Genomic DNA, 19298 nt, shown 5'->3' with positions numbered 1-19298 from the left:
TATCAAAAGTATTTGCCTAATGTGATCTATAAACCTTCATGGTGGTCATTATTATTTATTTTTAATCATAAATCCAAGAGATAGGTGAAGGTAGTTTATAATTGTAAATTTGTGGGGTTTTGGTTTTTGGTGGGGTTTTTTGATAGACCTCGGAGGCACATATAAAATTTTATACATTTTTTCTCTGCAGTCTTTAAAATGTATAGGATTAAGGTTTTTATTCCCTTGAGCAAAAGCTAATTGCCGTATTGAATGAACTGTTCATTTTTAAAATCTATATGGAGAAATATGAGGGTAACTTTATATTCTGCCATTCTATTTGTAATAAAGCTAACTTTTCTGATGGCAAGAAGAATGCTTCATTATTGGTTTTGCCCAATTGATCTAAGAAAAATTGACAGCACCAAAACAATGAAAAGTGACCAAATTATTATGTGAATATCCTCAAAGGAGGAATAAATGCTGTAAGGAAGTCCAGTGATTCCTTGATTTGTCAGGACTTCTAGTGTTCATTCAAAAAAGTTATCTTTGAGTATAAAAACTTTGCTGGGATAAATTGTCAAAATAAAATAGAGTGTCCAAAAGATTTTCCCAAATCCTTTGCACATCCCCAAGTATCATTTTTAAGCATTTTCCATCTGTCATTTTGTTCATCTTTCTCTGTCTTTCTTGATCTTCTACCGTGAAAGCAGACACAGGAACGTGCTCTGTTAGTACAGGATGAAGAGAAAATTAAAAGGCAAGAGAGATCTACTGAAAGAGCTTTGCCCCAGCAAGAAAATGAAGAAGTTCTTCCCAAGGTTTCTATTCCAATCCCTGAGGATCACAAGTCTTTCAAAAAGTGCCACCTCTACTCTAATACTCTTCCATCTCCTCGTATTCCTTTCATGATGTCTTTTCTCGTGGTTCTTGCATTGGCTGTTTGGTGGTTGGTCTTTCTGTGATTGGAAAACAGGGTGCTCATCTGAAATGTCAAGACTAAAACTGTCGAACTTTTGGCTTCTACTGTATGATGCCCTCTGATCTTGATAGCTCACTGTCCTTGATAGCTCTTGTGATCATTTTTCTGTCAATAAAATGTTACTCTTTGTAGAATATGCATTATGGGGTACAAAGGAGTAGGAATGGATTGCCTAAGTCAGCTTTCTTCACTGAAGGGAACAAGTTTAGACTAAACAGATTTAAGCGTACGGCAGGTTGGTACATCCTCCAAAAGCTTTTGCTCTTTTATCTTTTATGTTTTTATTATTTATTGTTGCTATGTCCTCCTCTCCAATGTTTCACACAAAGCAAGATACTCTGCAGAAACATTCAATGGAATATTTTCCTAATCTTCCATAGTCATTTGTGTGGCACAGGCTCTGTAGTTTAAGAAAAAAATTCAACTTGCTAACCTTTCAAAAGCCTTAAAATGACACATTTTAATCTATGAATCTAAAACCACTCCTTTTCTTGATATATCAAACCAGTATATACAAAGGCCCCTTTTTTGAAAAGGGCTTTTGACTTCTGTGGCCTTCCTAATGTGTACTTCTGAGAGGTACAGGGACAAACAACTTCATCCTGTCTGGTGTAGAGAAGAGTTCTGCAAAGGTTAAATGCCATCTTTCCATAAATAAAATGTTGATGGTTTAAGGAAAATGGTGCTGGTATCCCATAGCCTCCAGCCAGGACTGAATTTCCCAGACTACTCTACCCATTATTAGAAGTCCTGGAATACAGATTTACTCAAGATCTGTACATAAACATACTCTTCTGAATTAAAATACTGTGTTTGTCTTTATGACTTAAGTAATTAGTTATATTGCTAGAAGCATAATTTAGCCATGTGGTAAGCTTAAAATATATATTGATATATTTTGTTTTCTTGGTACACTTTAAACACGTTTGTTCTTACATTTGTGTTGAAATCAATTATTTTGAATTGATGACCTTGTGAACTAAAAAATTCTTTCATGACAAGTGTGTCCTCTGTTTGCATGTTGATTTTTAAGTCTTTCCTGAAGTAAATATGAGTGTGCTCTCTCTTCACAACATAACTCGGATGTCTAACCTGTTATTTTCTACCTTTATTAATGAAGTCTTGCATGTAGCTTGCTTTTTATAGCACTTGGATGTACCAATATGGGTGATTTGGTTAATGTCTCAAATATTTGTAAGTCTGAGTTCATAGGGTCATCAAAATGAGATTATTGCACTTTCTTTTACTCTTTAATGCTTTTCAGGTGGTGAAACTGCTAAACATGACTCTTTGTTTTTAAGATGATGGCTTTTTAGAGCAAAAAAACAACAGTAAAATCAAGAATCTCTTGTCCTTAAGCATTCATCACTATTGTTTTATTGTCTCTGTAGACATGCAGAAGTAATTCTCTGGTATTCCTGAAAACTGTTACTCTGTCATTATAGGCTTTCTAAAAACAAAACACACACACACACACACACACACACACACACCCCAAAATAAAGGAAAAAGAAGCAAGGAGCATGTTAAATTTAAAAATCCGGTATGATGTGTATCTTTCATGTCAGAGGCTATATTTGTTCCCAACAAATATTTTATAATTAAGCATATTTATTGATTCATTCATAAAAAGGAAAAAAAGTCAAGTCAACCTGAAATATTGAAAAGCTATTCTTTAACTTAGAAGGTGATCATCATAAATACTCCCCTTTATCTGTGAAATAGAGATATAAGAGCTTTCTTATGAAATAAATAAAACTATAGCATTGGTTTAAATTATTTTTTCAAGGAACTAGGAAAGAAATAATCTTAGAATGTTATTGATACTTTCATAACTTCAGATTATAATTCTAGTTTTCATTCCTATACACAGCTTTTTATTATTGTAAACTTCACCTTGAAATTTTTTCCGTTTGTATTAGAGTTATTCCAAATTCATTGAAAGTCTAGTGTAATCCAGTAATACTTTTCAGTTTTATCAAGTGCAGCAGGAGTCCTCACAGATCCTTACTGATGGAGAAGGGCTAAACCTTTATTTGTATTGGACTAAGTTGGCTCAAAAATTATACCCAACACAATTATCAGAGGAAACACATTGGACATTACAGCTTTGTATTACCTAAAATTAATGCTGCTGATATTGGTAACCTAAAGCTGTAAATAGTTTTTGTTTCCTTCTTATATCTCATTCCATTGTCAATACCAGAGACAGATCCGAATAACTGTGTATTGATTTTACCCTGGTTCTGTTTCTTTTTATATATATTTATTTATTTCAAATAAGAAAGCAGAGGGTTAGAGAGATAGAAACATCAATGATGAGAGAGAATCATTGGTTGGCTGCCTCTTACGCCCCCTACTGGGGATTGAGCCCACAACCCCAGCATGTGCCCTGACCAGGAATCAAACCGTGACCTCCTGGTTCATAGGTTGACACTCAACCACTGAGCCATACCAGTCTGGCTGGTTCAATTTCTTAATGGCAGGTTGATAAGTAAAAAATAATTTGAACTAAAGTTATTAATACAGACCAGTAAAAAGTCTTGAGTGTTTGCCTTGGTTTTATTTATTTCTAGAGTAACTGAGAGGTTCACTTACTTATGTGGTGCCCAGATTTCCACCTAGTAGTGTAGAGACAAACCTACCTCATAAGAATGAATCTGTAACATATTCCAGGCACCAGAAACTCTGGTTATTGTTTAATTCCTGCTTTTTGGGGGACTGGGAAGATGGAAACTAAAAAACAAACACATGAAAATAAGAAATTAAATAGCTATGTTTATTTCCATATACTCCTTATTGGTATTTGAAGAAGCACTTACAACTACTAAAGTTAAAATGTCTTTCCAAATTCATTAAACTCTTAAACAATTCATTTTATCCTTATGGCATACTTAGAGTGGGCCATACTTGTGAATAAAGCCAGCATCAATATATCGGACCTACCTTTTAGCCATTTTCTGTGAAGGAGATTCAGTTTGCATGGGTGAATTTTACTACTTGTTTACATTTTTGGTAAAAGTTTTGAAGAGAGAAGATGACTCTATTGACACATTAGACTGCAGTTATCTGTGGATTAGATTTCCAGATCATCCTACATCCTACTATATTTCTTCCTATTAAATATCATTATAAATTTTACTCTGAAATTTATGTGAATATAAGCCAATTCACTTTCTCCTACATTCCTAAGTCACTTCTGTAATAAGCATATAGGCATAGAGTCTCAGTTATTTTTTAGAAGGCATTACCAATCAAAATTTATATTTGGGTTTTACCCTTTCCTTTCAAAGGGAAGCCCTAAAATTCAAAAATAATATAAAATGCTTTTCACTGTTGCGTGTTTTTGCCAAGGGTATTGAGTATAGTAAAGATATACAGAACTTCTCCAGAGTTTCTTTCCTTTTTATTCTTCTTCATAGACATTACAAAATCCCAGTCTTGCTCTGTAGTGGATGGTATCAGTAAGTCTGCCCTCACTTGTGCTCCTGTTACCCCTCACACCTTAGGATCTCCTTTGAACTGCAACAGAACATGATGCAAAAAGAAACACCTTGGTGTGGACTTAGGAATGGGCATCTGAAATGGTTAAGAAGGTATGGTTGTTAGAGTGAAGACGCCATATAAAGTTAGGCTGGAAGAGGAAGAGATGTGGCTATGACCAACAATTACAAATTCATGGAATATTCCATTTCCTAAATGAAATTCCTGTCATACTAGAACTTGAAAGACAAGAAGAAGAGAAAATAATTTATTGCGTCCATAGATAGGAAATACAGATTAAAAGCAAAATAATTTTAATAATAGCCTAACTAAATGTATAGATGACAGATTGTTGAAGAAACATGCTTTAGCAGTGCTTTTCTCATCTTTTGCGATCGATATCCTAGACGGCACCCTCCCCTTTATCATAGTCAGAATTCTGTTTGAGGTAAATAATAGAATAAATCTAACATTTAGAGATTAAAGGAGCTAGGGGAAGCATAAAGTCTCAACTATCTTTGTGGGTCCCCCCAAGTCAATCAAGGATGCAGTTTAGTCTCATTTTCTCTTCTACTGTCTCTTAAAAAGAGTCTTTGATATGTGTAGGATCCTATCTCAACAAAATGCGGAGGATAAAAATCAAGGAAAAGCATGGTTACTGCTGTCCATGCATTTATTCATGGCCCACTAGGGTAATGAATTGCAGGATTATCAGAATTTTAGGATCCAACTCCTCTCCCCTACAATGCTTGACTCTGTTGTACAGTATCATTTAGAGATCAGGTGGTCTCCTAGCCTGTGTTTAAATATCTCCTAATACAGCACATTACATCTTTGGACATCTCTGATTTTTGTATAAAAGTCATTCTATCTTCCACATTATAAGCTCTTTATATAGTTAAAAGTAACTCTCATGTTGGAATTAGTCACCGTTATTGCCCTCAGATAACTTACCATCTTATATCCGGATCTGTCCCAGTCTTCCTCCTTCTGCTTGCCTCCTTTCTTTCTTAGCATTCCTTGCTTTAGCAGCTCTTTCTCTTTCTGGCTCTATTGCCCATAGGTTCTTCCCTGTGGTTTATTTAGCTCTATGTCCATACCCATTGACTTGTCCTCCGTAAAAGAACATTTTGAAATTCCTGTAAACCCCAGCTTCTTCATAGATAACACAGACACCTGGGATTTATTTTTTTAGATCTAAGTTTGCTTGCTTCTCTGACAGCCTGACTAACGTGTACATACTTAACACCCCAAGGGATCTGATTTATACCAATGCGATCTGATAAAATTATGGAAACTTACTTTCTGTTTAACATTCTGATTATGATTTAGATCTCCACCAGAAAAAAAAATTAAACTTTGAAATGTTGTTAATCTGTACCTTTTAGTTTGTGCCTGTCTTCTCAAAACTGAAATTCTCAAGGTGAGAGTCCTTGTTTTGTTCATCTGTCTGCCAGTCTATCACCTCTGTATCTTAGATAGAGTATAACAATAACTGGTAATTGTCAAATTGAATTAAATGATTAGTCACAAATGGTAATGGATCAACTCTAACTTTTCACTTAGACTCTCTTATATAGGGACACAGAATGTGTGCCAAATTCTTCACCGTATGTCCAGTCAGTACATGCAGGTAGCCCAGAAACCCATATACAACCCAGAAGCCACTGTCTCTTGTTAATTCAGTAGTATGGCCCCTGATTTATTCAAAGAATCTACATTTACCTCTGTGATAGGTGTTAGTCTCTCTAATAAATGTCTTGTAATTTGGTTCAATTAAAAGTTCTTATCCTTTTACTACAGGTAATAATCAATTATTTTCACTATAGAACATATTATCAAGACAGGTATGTTTCTGTATGTATAAATTCATCTTGGATTGTGATATCAAAAAAGAACTTCATTATTTGACAATTTGTATGTATCAAAAAATGCATTACAGAGAGCAGTTGATACATGTGTGTTTTACATGATATAAAAACATGAAATATGGCCGAAACCGGTTTGGCTCAGTGGATAGAGCGTCGCCTTTCAGCCTGCGGACTGAAAGATCCCAGGTTCGATTCCAGTCAAGGGCATGTACCTGGGTTGCGGGCACATCCCCAGTGGGGGGTGTGCAGGAGGCAGCTGATTGATGTTTCTCTCTCATCGATGTTTCTAACTATCTCTCTCTCCCTTCCTCTCTGTAGAAAATCAATAAAATATATAAAAACAAAACAAAACAAAAATCATGAAATATGTCAAACTCTGTGCTAGCAAGAGTTTCAGATATATCACATAGACCAGGGGTTGGCAAACTTTTTCTGTCAGGCACCAAATAATAAATATTTTTAGGCATTACAGCCCACATAGTCTTTGTCAAAATTTTGCCATTGGAGAGTGAAAGCAGCATACACAATAAGTAAACAAATGAATGTGTTCTAATCAGACTTTATTTATATAGACACTGAAATTTGAATTTCAAATCATTTTTATGTGTCATTAAATATTATTCTGTTTTTCCCCATCATTTAAAAATAGAGAACCATTCTTAGATCATAGCCTGCAGAAACCAGGAGAGGGCTGGATTTGGCCTGCTGGCTGTGGTTTGCTGACCTCTGGCATGGGTCTTGAGAACCAGAGATTGACTAATTACATTTTCTGCCCGTGTACTGTTTTGAAGAGCTGTAGTTGTAATCTTGTCTTCATTCCTTACAGAGGTATTCTTTATCTTGCTTATGATTAGAAATGGAAAACAAAAGACAAGGTATTTGTTTCTGTTTATCTGGCAGAGTACACCTGAACAACAATCTAAAACATCTGTAACCACCACAGCATGCCTGCCTTTGTCAGTTTTCCAAATTTTTGTTCTCTGTTAACATATTGCCGTTGTAACATTTTCAGTGATGAATCCAGCTAACTCCTTTGGTGTTTGTTTGTTTTTTGTTTTTTAAGGGTCTACCTCCATTTTCCCCTAAGGAATAAACAATTCCCAAATTCACTTTCTCTTTAGCCAAGTTTTAGACATTATCTAAAAACCATGGTAAAGAAAGTGAAATTATTTTCAGTCTCAACTTTTGGTACACCTTAGTGATGTAAGTGGTTGGGTATCTAGGAACACCTTTTAGAAGGGTTCCTCTTTCAAAATAAAGAGATTTCTCTGATAGGAATTCCTCCATTCAGAACCTAATTAGGCAATATTTACCAATAAGTCAGAATAAAGTGAAGTTATATTCTTTCATAAGTATCTTTGCTTCCAAATTGACGTGGTTCCGTTCTGAAGGATTCCTTGAACTGTAATTAGCTTTGGGAGGTCCTTTTTAATAAACCCCTAAACATGTTCTTTTCGGTTTCTTGGTCCAAGATTCTTGAGCTCTGATACTCGGTTGAATAAACTGTTTATCCATTTAGCAGTTCAACAATATATGTAAGCCTCTGTTGAGAACTTCTCTTTTGGAACAATTTCTTTGATATTTTTCTCACGTTATTTGCTCTGTTAATGTGTAAATTTATCATGAATAAATCTTGTTGCAAATCTGATTCTGGTTGATACTAGTCATTAAGGGAAATAGGAGCCAGTGATGCTATACATAGACAGACCTTCTACAAAAGAAAAAATAAAAAGGAACCTCTGCTTCCGTGGGTCCGCAAGAGATATTGTCAGCCAGTCTTTCCAGAAAAGTTCTTCTGTTTTACATATTTTTACTCTTGTCTGTGACCCAGTAATTACCTTTTTCTCACTCCTAAAAAAGAGATAACCTATTGACATGTGTTCAGTTCTCAGAATATTTTAAATCAACTGGGGACTCATTTGACTTATTTATACCAAGCATTTTAAAACAACTTTTTCTAACCAACTTAGTCACTATAATACATGTAATTGTCACATCTGTTAGAAGCATTTTTAATATGCTGATTGTCTTTCAGATGTTGTTTCATAAAAGCACTCTACAAATTAGTAGTTATTAACCCGCCAGGATTGCCACTCTGATCATACTGAAGAGTGAAGAGTGGAGTGGGTGTGGATATGTGGGTGTGAGGAGAGCTTGCTCCTGGAAGGTGGAATTAACAGAATGTATTCCACTTGATCTCTTACTTCACCTTGGATAAACCTTATCTCTTATTCTCTCCTCACAGTTCTAGCTTCTATTGTATTATCCAGGTGATTACTTAAAATCAACACTCTACATTTTGAAGTGGTCTACTAGTATTTACTAGCTCAAAGTAAGTACCTTGTGGAGGTCTGACTAATAGAAAAATTTTGTAGTGTTTCTCCAAAACCACATTCCTGTTAGAAATTTGTTGAAAGCCGTTTCATTATTACAGGATTTTTCAGGAAGAGAAGGCACAGCTAGTTAGCATCTACTAGTTTTCTGTTGTATTTAGTTCTATGGAATCATGTTATTTTTTAGATATCAAATAGGGGCATAATATTTTTCTTAAATGCTTTTTATGGCTTTATCATTTTTGGAATTGGGACTTCCGAGAAGCCCTGCCAAATATGTTTGTGTTCCATACTAAGTGAGTTTTTGCACTGGTTATAGCCCCTTCTCTCCATCTTCATCTCTCCACCCTTCTAAGTTATAGAAAATAAAATGGACCAACCAAAGGCTTCTGGTCTCCTAGATATGTTTAGTATAACCTTTAATATTTGCTCAATCACTTTGACTTCTGTAGCTCTGTTCAAGCTTGAGAACATTCATTTGATCTGTGGAGTCCCTTGCTGGTGAGTGCAGTATCAAGGCAAAATTTTCTATTACCTAATAGTTAAATTTTGCATCTACACTGATTTTGAAGCTGTTTGCTTTTACATTCACGAATTCTGGGGATAATCTAATAACAGCACTACTTAGGAAATTATAAAAACTATGCTTGAAGGATACATCACTGGCAAATTCCATTTGCTGGCATTTGTGAAGGCTGCATTATGGAGTGATTTTCATATAATAAGCAGTTTTACCAACGGTGATTTAATTAAGGCCTACATCTTCCTAAATAAGCTCCTTTATCTAGATGTAATCTTTATATGCCAGAAAATAGCAATGGACCATGAAAATGACTCAAATTTCATGGAGAAGCTAGTGATCTCTACAAGAATGTATTTCTAACTGGGGACCAATAACATACAAACTTTTTTTTTTAAGTGGGGGAGGGTGTAGCCAAGTGATAAAAGTTAGAATGAAAAGAAATGTATTGCATGATAAAGAATGGCACACTAGACAGGAAATAGAGAATTTTTAAACCATCTTTTGCTGGCCACATGGTTACTCTGTTGTTAGTTTATCCCCATCTTGAGTGTTTGTGATTCTAATGTCCTTTTTTAAACCATCAGTTGGCCTGAGTTTTCCACCAAAAGTGTACCCAGACTGTTATTTATGAGGCTTTGGGGGGCAGGGGCCAGCGGGTGCTTTTCTTTTTGGTAATTTTTGTTCTTCCTCATTTTTTTCCTTTTTTGGCTGAAGAATGGGCTACTGCTGCTTGACTTGTCATCTTTATGTGCTGTTTATATATGGCTTTTACAAAAGAAGGCATTACCACATCTGATTTATCTTTTATTGCAAGTGTCCATTTAAAAACATTTGTTTTAACTTGACAGATTTTTAAAAATCACCAGGTTAATGTTTCTAGTGATTATTATACAACCAAGGAAAACAGTTATTATTAATTTTTCATAATAGAAATCAGATTACAAATATTGATATGACGTACGTTTTATTTTTTAGAGCTTTTCCCCAAGGCATTTAAATTAAGCCATTCTTCAGTGAGATAAACTTGCCATGTTTTGTTAAAGAGAAGAATGTAGAAACACAGCACTCGCAATTAACTGATCCTTCAGGATTGGATTGTACGTTTTTAGTTTGCATGTTGCAGAGCATTTGGGGGTATTATTTAAATATATTCTTGATGATTTAAGTGACTGTAATGTTTATTGTTTACTTTAGTTAAGAACCAGGAGCTGCACTCTTCTGCTGGGTATCTTCCTTCTGTGCTAAGATAACCTCGACTCCTGCTGGTTCTGTGGGCACTTGCAGTGCAAAGCATTTCTTACTGGGTTTGCAAAACAAGGGTAATGTGCTCTGTGGGTGTCTGTGTGTCTCTGCACACCCTTCCCCCTCAATCCTACTGCCACCTTCTGCTCGCTCCCTTTTTCATATCAAAACTTATTTTCAAAAATTATACAAATCTTAGCCCTGGCTGGGTGGCTCAGATGGTTAGAACGTCGTCTTGTACACCAAAAGGTTGTGGGTTCCATTTCCGGTCAGGAGGGGCTATAACCAGGTTGTGGGTTTGATCCTGTCAGAGTGTGTAGAGGAGGCAACCATGATGTTTCTTTCTCACATCGATGTTTCTCTCTCTCTTTCTCTCTCTCTCTCTCTCTCTCTCTCATCAATAAACATATCCTTGGGTGAGGATGGGAAAAATTATGCAAATCTTATTAAGATGTCTAATGAATCCCCAAACCCCCTTTTTCTAAGGTCCAGAGACACTGATAAAAATTTAATGGACCAGCTTCCCCTGAGGTATTTGCATCTCAACAGTCCACAGAGTCATTGAAAAGACAAGGGAGACATCACAAGGCCTGACTCTCAGTTTACTGATAGAATGGCAAAACAGATGGAAGACAATGTGGTAGTTTCATAGAGGTAGTGGATTTAGGGTTCCATTGTGTCAGTGACTACAGAGGTAGTAAGCTCACTTTCAGACTCTTTTTAGACAAAAGTTAGTAAATTTCAGGAAATTCATCTGTGGATAGTAACATAGAAAGATATGCTTTGGGCTTAGAAACAGCAATAAATCTATTAAGCTTTAAAATGATTGTAAGTTTTGTGATAAATCAGAAGTGTTCTCCTTATTTTCTTTCTTAACAGACAGTGTATATCTCAAAACTATTAAAAATGGCCTACCTACTATTCTTTGTAAGCGTCTTGGCTCAGGAATATTTATTAAATATCCTCATAGTGTACCTATTTAAATTCTTATTTTCTATCACAATTTCTTCAAAATTCTGCCTGGTCATGTTCTCTAAAATACTAGTATAATGAGAACCTGGCAGAGAACTTGCTAAGCTGAAAGGAATTCCAGCTTCAGTTAAATCCATAGGCATGGCCTACTTAGTGTGCTCAGGAAACACTTCCATGTACGGACTAGATGCCTTTATTGCTCTGGTTAATGTTTCTTTGCAAAAAGTAATATTTTAAGAAATATAGTACAAAGGCAGATAAACTGAGGGCCATGTGGTGATTGTGGCAATGGTGGAACCTTGGAGAAAAGGCAAACTTTTATCAGAGCTTAGCACGTCATTTTGAGCACTCTCCACAATTAACCTTCCCAATAGCCATATCAGGTAGATAGTGATGTTCTTGCTTTATATGATAACATTGAGTCCCAGAGAGGTTCAGAGACCTGCTCAAGAAAAAGCCTCTTTTAAGTGAGGGAAGTGGAGTTAGACCCCACGTCTTCTATGTTTCAGCCCAGTGACATTCCCTCTTACTCTGCAGCTAAGTCACTTTGTCCCCAAATGAAAATGTGGTGGAAGTTACAGAGAGTGACTTAAGGAGAAGGTTGGAATTTGTGATGGCCTAATGCAGCGGTTCTCAACCTGTGGGTCGCGACCCCTTTGGTGGTCGACCGACCTTTTCACAGGGGTCGCCTAAGACCATCCTGCATATCAGATATTTACATTACGATTCATAACAGTAGCAACATTACAGTTATGAAGTAGCAACAAAAATAATTTTATGGTTGGGTCACAACATGAGGAGCTGTATTTAAAGGGCCAGAAGGTTGAGAACCACTGCCCTAATGCTTTATAAAAAAGTAGGCATTTAAAATGGTTCTCTAAGATCTGGAAGCCACTAATTAATTGATTTATTAATACTGGACTCCTTTTATCTCTTAAATTCCCCAGGCTGAGTCACACAGAATCTCCCAGAAACTGAAATTGGACCTCTTTCAGTCAGTAGGAACCAGAGTTGAGAATGAGAAATGAGGCCTTGCCTGTTGTTGAGACAGAAGTTCTCAGGGCTGTTGTTTGGCCCCCGTGGAGATAATCTGGTTCCAGTGTTAAAATCATTCAATAAAAAGAATTGAATTTTTTAGAAGAAAATAGTAGTTTCCTTTTTATTGGGGCTATTTATATAGATCAATAGTTTACATTCCTGTTAATTAAACCAAGCCTCAGGCACAAGGTCAGAAGAAAATTAGCTTGGGATCCAAAAGCAAACAAGCCAAAAACACTATCATCAAAACAAATGACATTGTGTAACACTAGTAATTATTTCTTCTTCATCAAAGAAAGTATTGTTGGTATTCTGTGCCTGAGTCCCTAAGTGTATTTATGTAAATGTGAAACTCTTATCGTTTGGAATATAGGGTTTGAGACCATTAAAGATGGTGTTGGTTCAGTAAGGTAGCCAGGGTATTTATGCAGTTTAGTGAAAGAATTTGTATTTTGGTCTGGTTGGACTATGAAAGTTCTTTCTGCAATTATCATTTGTGTTTCCTACTTCTCAGTTTAGTCAATTTGATAAAAATAAAATGTTACTTTAGCACGTTAATGGCCCTCCCTTAAAGTTTGTCTTGGATAATTTCAGCAAGAAAGCCCATATTTATTAATTTATTTATAATGTCTGTTTGAACATGCATATATATGAAGATAAAATTTGCACAGATATTCTAAAGATAGAGCTTTGAAAACATTGAATAGAATATGAGGGAAAGCTTTTATTGAAAACATAAACAGATAATGATTCCAAGGCCCTTATTAGAAGCTAGCTTTATAATGGACATGACTGTGTTTTCTTCTTTCTTTCAAAACTTTTCTCTCAGCTGTCTAATTCTGCTTTTGTTGGACTCAGTAACATTGCTGACTGGTTTATTTCAGTGTTTATCTATATAATATAACGCTAATATGCAAATTGTCCCCTCAGGCAGTCATTCGACAGGGAGACTGGGAGTTCGACTGCTCACTATGTCGTGCGCTGACCACCAGGGGGGCGACACGGAACATGGTGGGCGTCAGTGGAGTACTGTGCAACCTCTCGCTGGCTACTTGGGGACAGAGGTGCAGTGAGAATGCAGGGTGTCCATTGAGCTCGCTCTCACTCCCCCTGCTACCCTCCCCTGGGACACCAGGGCTCACGCACCAGGGAAGCACCCACACAGCCTCTTTCGGGTGAGCCGGGCCAGCAGGAGTCGGTCTGTGAGGCTGGCTGGGAGAGAGCCCGCTACCTGCCCGCTTCTGTGCAGTGCTGCTGGGCAGCCCAGAGGCCCACGCTGCACCCTGGCCCATGATGTCCAGCTGTGCTCACCGCAGCTCCGCATGGGGACTCAGAATGATGTGTTGATCTATAATATCACTAATCTAGAGTTATTGTTCAGATGAAGTCGGGATCTTTAAGATTTTATATTCCTTGTTGCTATAATGACTTGCCAAGAGAGTAATAATTTTCTTTTAGTGTCTTCACTGCTGCAGAAGCAGGTATCTAATAAGGACATTTACTTAGGGGTTAAATCACAGTTACAACCATATTTTTATTCACATTCCTGAGAATATCCCTGCCATCTCTAAATCAGAAACATTAAGCAAAATATAAATTGTTTACCAGACTCTTCAGGTTTAATAGATCACATCATTATGAAACCAGATATAAAAGTTTGCTTAAGGAAAGAATGTAATAACATTTTTTAAAATAAGTCATGCATATTTATTTTAGGAAGGTTAGGAAGTACAGAAAAAACAACAAAGAAAGAAATGAAATTATTTGCAGTCCTACCACTAGTGATATTTTAATATAATATACCTTAAGGTCTTTTTCATGTGTATAATTATATACATAAGAAAATATTTTTAAATGGATAAGAAATGAAACATCACATTATCGAGAGGAGGGTTTGGTCTTTGAAGTTAGCATTTTTGCCTTCTTTCCTTATTCCAACATCTAATCATGTCCTGAGATGAAAGTACTTCCCCGAAATCACATGGCAATGTTGGCACTGATACTTCTGTTGTTCACTTCATACTTACCTGCCTACCCAGGATCTTAATATATAGAAACATAAAAATGAGACAACACCAGGCTCTTGTCTTTCTTTTAACAGAGAAAGGGTTTGTTTTTGTATTGTTACCAAAGGTAAAGTTGATCTTCACTAAGCAGGGACAAGTGATCACATGTGTAGAGCAGAAATCACTACATAGACCTTCCAGAAAAAGACATATGGCTCTTCCTTATGTAGCAAAATTTAGAAAGGTTTTCAGGATTTATTTTCATTGTGATGCTTATAGGATAAGATAGTTTTGTAAGCACAACTGCAGTTGTTCTGATAGTCTCTTCAAATATATAAATCCTTCAAGGATGGCTTTATATAGTCTGTGTGGTTTTGGGGGTTTTTTACTGGGGAAAAAACACACACACAAAACTCTGGATTGCATTTAATGAAATGGCAGCAAAACAACTGTAAAACAACCATATACTGCTCTTACTGATATTTGGAATATATCCTGCTCTTACTGATAACTCTAATAAGGCAAGAAGAGGAATTTATAACTCCCCAAAGTACTAGTACATACATACATGGAGTTTGATAATCCTGAAATATATCCCTTTGAATAAATAGTTTTCAAGAGAAAGCTTTTAGAAAAAAAAGATCTTCTGTCCTCCCCCACCAAAGAAAATATTGAATTATCATACATAGTGGAAACCATTGACTTTTTAAGTAAAATTAAAAATTTTCCATCAATAGTGTTCCTACTCAATTAAATACTTGTGTAACATTCTTCCTCCTCATATTTTTGAAACCAACTAGTTAGCCTTGTAGTACTTTATACAAGCAGCTTTTTTCTTGTAGATACCCCATCTGAATTAGCACCTTTGAATCACATTAAGTCTCAATTTTGTCTGTCATTGTGGATGATTCAGATGCAGTCATATATTCATGTCGCTGAGAAGTTCCCTTCAAAGTTTCCAGGCCACTTTGGTATTTGCAGTTGTTCAGAGTTTTATATAACCCAGTTGTCCTTGCTGATGGTCATAGCCAAAAGCACAGCATTGTCAGTTAAAATTTCTCCCTGAGGTTATATTCCAAATTTTGAGTGTTTTATGTCATAGAGATTTTATATCTTCTTTTTGCCTCAATCTTTTATTCTGGCTTTTCAGCCTTCTCCATTGATCGATTGTTCTTTCTATCTGTCTACCTATTTATTTAAATTTAATTTGTTTTCTTTTTTCCTTTACCATCTATCCTCTCTATGCTCTCTTCCACCTCTAGCCCCCGCCCAATCCCACAATCACCACACTGTTGTCCATGTCCATGAGTCCTCTCTCTCTTTTTTCTTTTTTGCTTAAATGTTTTTCGCCTGTTGTATTCTAAGTAGAATGTTGAATGTAACTAATGAAAAATGCATGTTGAAGATATTTAGGGGGAAGGGGGGATATATATAGTACTTTCAACAATAAAGATTTAAAAATAAGATATTTAGGTTTTTTTGTTTTTTATCTTTGTTTTTACTTGTTTTCAGTTGTCTGTATATTTGCTTACTGTGCTGTTTCAGTGGTTATAGGATAAAGCGCACTTGTGAAGCAAACGCGGGGCCAACAGAAAGTGATTTTCCAGTTGTATGTGACGTGGCATTTGAAGGGACTGTACACCTTTGAACAACCACAGTTACCTCCAAACCAGATTGCATGTCTATTATTGTTTTGTGTGCCAAACCCCAAAGTGACTGGGCTTGAATCTCTGAATGATGTGGACCATTAGAGGACTGTTTTGATGGTCACAGATTGTAGTGGCTGAAAACATTCTTAAGCTGATTATCTTTTTTAAAAATGAAAGTTTTAGCCCTAGCTGGTTTGGCTCAGTGGATAGAGAGCATTGGCCTTTGGACTGAAGGGTCCCAGGTTCGATTACAACCAAAGGCACATGCCCAGGTTGCGGGCTCCATCCCCAGTAGGGGGTGTGCAGAAGGCGGTCAGTCAATGATTCTCTCTCATCAATGATGTTTCTATCTCTCTCTCCCTCTCCCTTCCTCTATGAAATCAATAAAAAATATATTTAAAAAAATGAAAGTTCTCCAAAGAAAAAACAGGAACAAATAATTATGATCGAAATGGGTGTGGTTCCTTGGAAATGCTGCGCTTTTTTGTATTTTCTATCATTGTAGTGCAGTTTGAATGAATGTGTACATCAGAGGTCTTCGTGTTTGCATCTTAAAATTAGGTAATGACCTCGTCTTTTAAGCTTGAATTCATTTTTTAAAAATAGGTCTTTATTGATTTTTTTAGAGATATGTGTGCCTAACACATATTAGGTGATCAGAGAGAGAGGAAGGGAGGATAGATAGAACATCGATGAGAGGACATCAGTCGGCTGCCCATGCACATCCCGTACTGGGGACTGAGCCCAAACCCGGCATGTACCCTCTGGGAACCAAACCAATAACCTCTTGGTTTATGGGTCAGTGCTCAACCACTGACCCACAGCAGGCTCATTTTTTAATTTTAATTTTTTAAAAATATATTTTATTGATTTTTTACAGAGAGGATGGGAGAGAGATAGAGAGTTAGAAACATTGATGAGAGAGAAACATAGATCAGCGGCCTCCTGCACATCTCCTACTGGGCTGTGCCTGCAACCCAGGTACATGCCCGTGACCGGAATCGAACCTGGGACCTTTCAGTCCGCAGGCCGATGCTCTAGTCACTGAGCCAAACCAGTTTCAGCTAATTTTATACAATGTGTAGAGAGTTCCCTGTTCTCTCCATTTAGAAGTATATGCAATATAAATCTTTAATTTTGTAAGTAATTTTTATAATTATGATGTAACTCTATCCTATCCTTAAAATATTTAATATAAACCCTTTATGTGAAAAAAAGAAAGAGAGTGCCGAAACCGGTTTGGCTCAGTGGATAGAGCGTTGGCCTGCGGACTGAAAGGTCCCAGGTTCGATTCCGGTCAAGGGCATGTACCTTGGTAGCGGGCACATCCCCAGCAGGAGATGTACAGGAGGCAGCTGATCGATGTTTTTGGCTCTCTATCTCTCTCCCTTCCTCTCTGTAAAAAAATCAATAAAATATATTTTAAAAAAGAGAAAGAGAAAGAAAGAAAGAAAGAAAGAAAGAAAGAAAGTAAGGAAGGAAGGAAGGAAGGAAGAAAGAAGGAAAGAAATGAATAGTGTTGGCCACTAAATTCAAACTTTGATAAGCAGACTTTGGATAACCTTTGTATTTCTCAAAAGTATGGTCAGGTTTGATGGATTTATCCTTTGGTCCTACTTGAAATGATTTCTGGTACCATGAAAAGAAATGGACTTTAGAACCAGAGACTGATTTGAGTTTAAATCCTAGCTCCATCACTTACTAGTTCTAAGTTGCTTAACCTCTCCATCTCTTCATCTATAAAATAGAGATAGTGACCCACCTCATAGTGAGCTGAAAAATTAAATGAGGAAACATGTTTAAGTGACTAGCACAGTGCCTGGCACATGGTGAACATGTAATAATGTTAGTTTTCCTCTTATTTTACTGATGTAGGAGATAAAATGCTGGACTAGAGAATAGCTCATATTTTATGTTCTTTCTAGACATACCTTTTCAGCTTTTGCATAGCACAAGGCGAAGCAGAAGTTCTCAAGTCTGGATATTGTATACTTGCAACAAGTTTTTACTTAACATCTATTAGGTGCTAAAAACTGTACAAGAGAGTACATAGTAATATAGCTAAGTAATATAGTAAGTACCTGTCCCCCAAGGAGCTCATAGTCTAATGGAAAAGACTGATGACTAAAGCATTAACGACAGAGTAGAATGGGATCAAAAGAGGAATGGTATCTAAACATACTCTAGGCCAGGGGTCCTCAAACTACGGCCCGCGGGCCACATGCAAATACAGATATTGTATTTGTTCCCGTTTTGTTTTTTTACTTCAAAATAAGATATGTGCAGTGTGCATAGGAATTTGTTCATAGTTTTTTTTTTAAACTATAGTCCGGCCCTCCAATGGTCTGAGGGACAGTGAACTGGCCCCTGTTTAAAAAGTTTGAGGACCCCTGATCTAGGCAGCCAGGAGGGAACGTTCAGAACTGACCCTTGAGCTGAGCATGGACTTCCAGGTAGAAGGAAGGATGTTGACAGTACTTACAAAGGCACAGAGGCAAAAGAAAGCATGCTTTGTTCTAGAAACTGCAAATAATTTTGAATTAATGGAGAGAAGGATATGTGTGGAGGTGTAGCAGGGTGAAGATGGAGAGAGAGGTAGGAGTCATATTTTAAAGTATTTTCTGTCTTACTAAAGGGTCTAGACTTTAACCAGAAGGCAATGAAGAAGCACTGAAGGGTTTTAAACTGCAAAATGGAATTTTCAATGTTTCTTTATTAGAAATAACATTTTAGCAGAAGAATAGAGGGTGTATTTAAGGAAGGTTTTAGATAAGAAAGAAGGTAAGAAGAAACACTGTTTAATGCACGAGTAGTAAGCCAGGTGAGGCATTATAAAAGCCTGAATGAAGATAGTAAGTGTGGGAATCGAAACAAGCAGGTAGGTAAGGGAGACGTTAAAGTGGAATAGAATGACTTGCTGACGTAATCTATGGGAGGTGGTGACGAGTGTAAGAAAGGCATTGACGATGGTTGTCAGGGTTCTGTCATGGAGGACTGGATGAACGATGGCGCTGTCTACCAGCGTAATAGAAATGATGGAGGAGGTTGGGGTGACAGGTCCAGACGGCAGCAGAGATGAGTTTAATTTGGGGCATATTGCATTCTGTATGCCTGGGAGGATGTCCAGTAAGTCGTTAGCTGTGTTGTCCAAGAGATCTGGACAACAGAGCCAACTGGAGAGGTGGATTTGACTTATGTGAGAATGCTGTAAATGGCAATT

At 36.7% G+C, this 19298-nt stretch overlaps 1 protein-coding gene across 12 annotated transcripts in view; it reads left to right on the top strand.

The window, feature by feature from the left end:
• EPB41 (erythrocyte membrane protein band 4.1) overlaps positions 1 to 19298 on the top strand; it is a 112121-nt gene that overhangs the window by 75006 nt on the left and 17817 nt on the right. For 3 of the 12 annotated variants that reach the window (XM_015572272.1, XM_015572273.1, XM_015572271.1), the window contains exon 16: positions 693 to 800. The exons of the other annotated variants lie outside the window; for them this stretch is intronic. In XM_015572272.1, coding sequence (XP_015427758.1) covers positions 693 to 800 — 108 coding nt within the window. The remainder of the gene's footprint in view (positions 1 to 692; positions 801 to 19298) is intronic. 12 annotated transcript variants of the gene reach the window in all.

Source organism: Myotis davidii, unplaced genomic scaffold, assembly GCF_000327345.1.
Source record: "Myotis davidii unplaced genomic scaffold, ASM32734v1 scaffold228, whole genome shotgun sequence".
In the NCBI taxonomy this organism is placed as follows: domain Eukaryota; kingdom Metazoa; phylum Chordata; class Mammalia; order Chiroptera; family Vespertilionidae; genus Myotis; species Myotis davidii.
The sequence above is the reverse complement of the archived record's forward strand: the minus strand, read 5'-3'. Positions and strand labels throughout refer to the sequence as shown.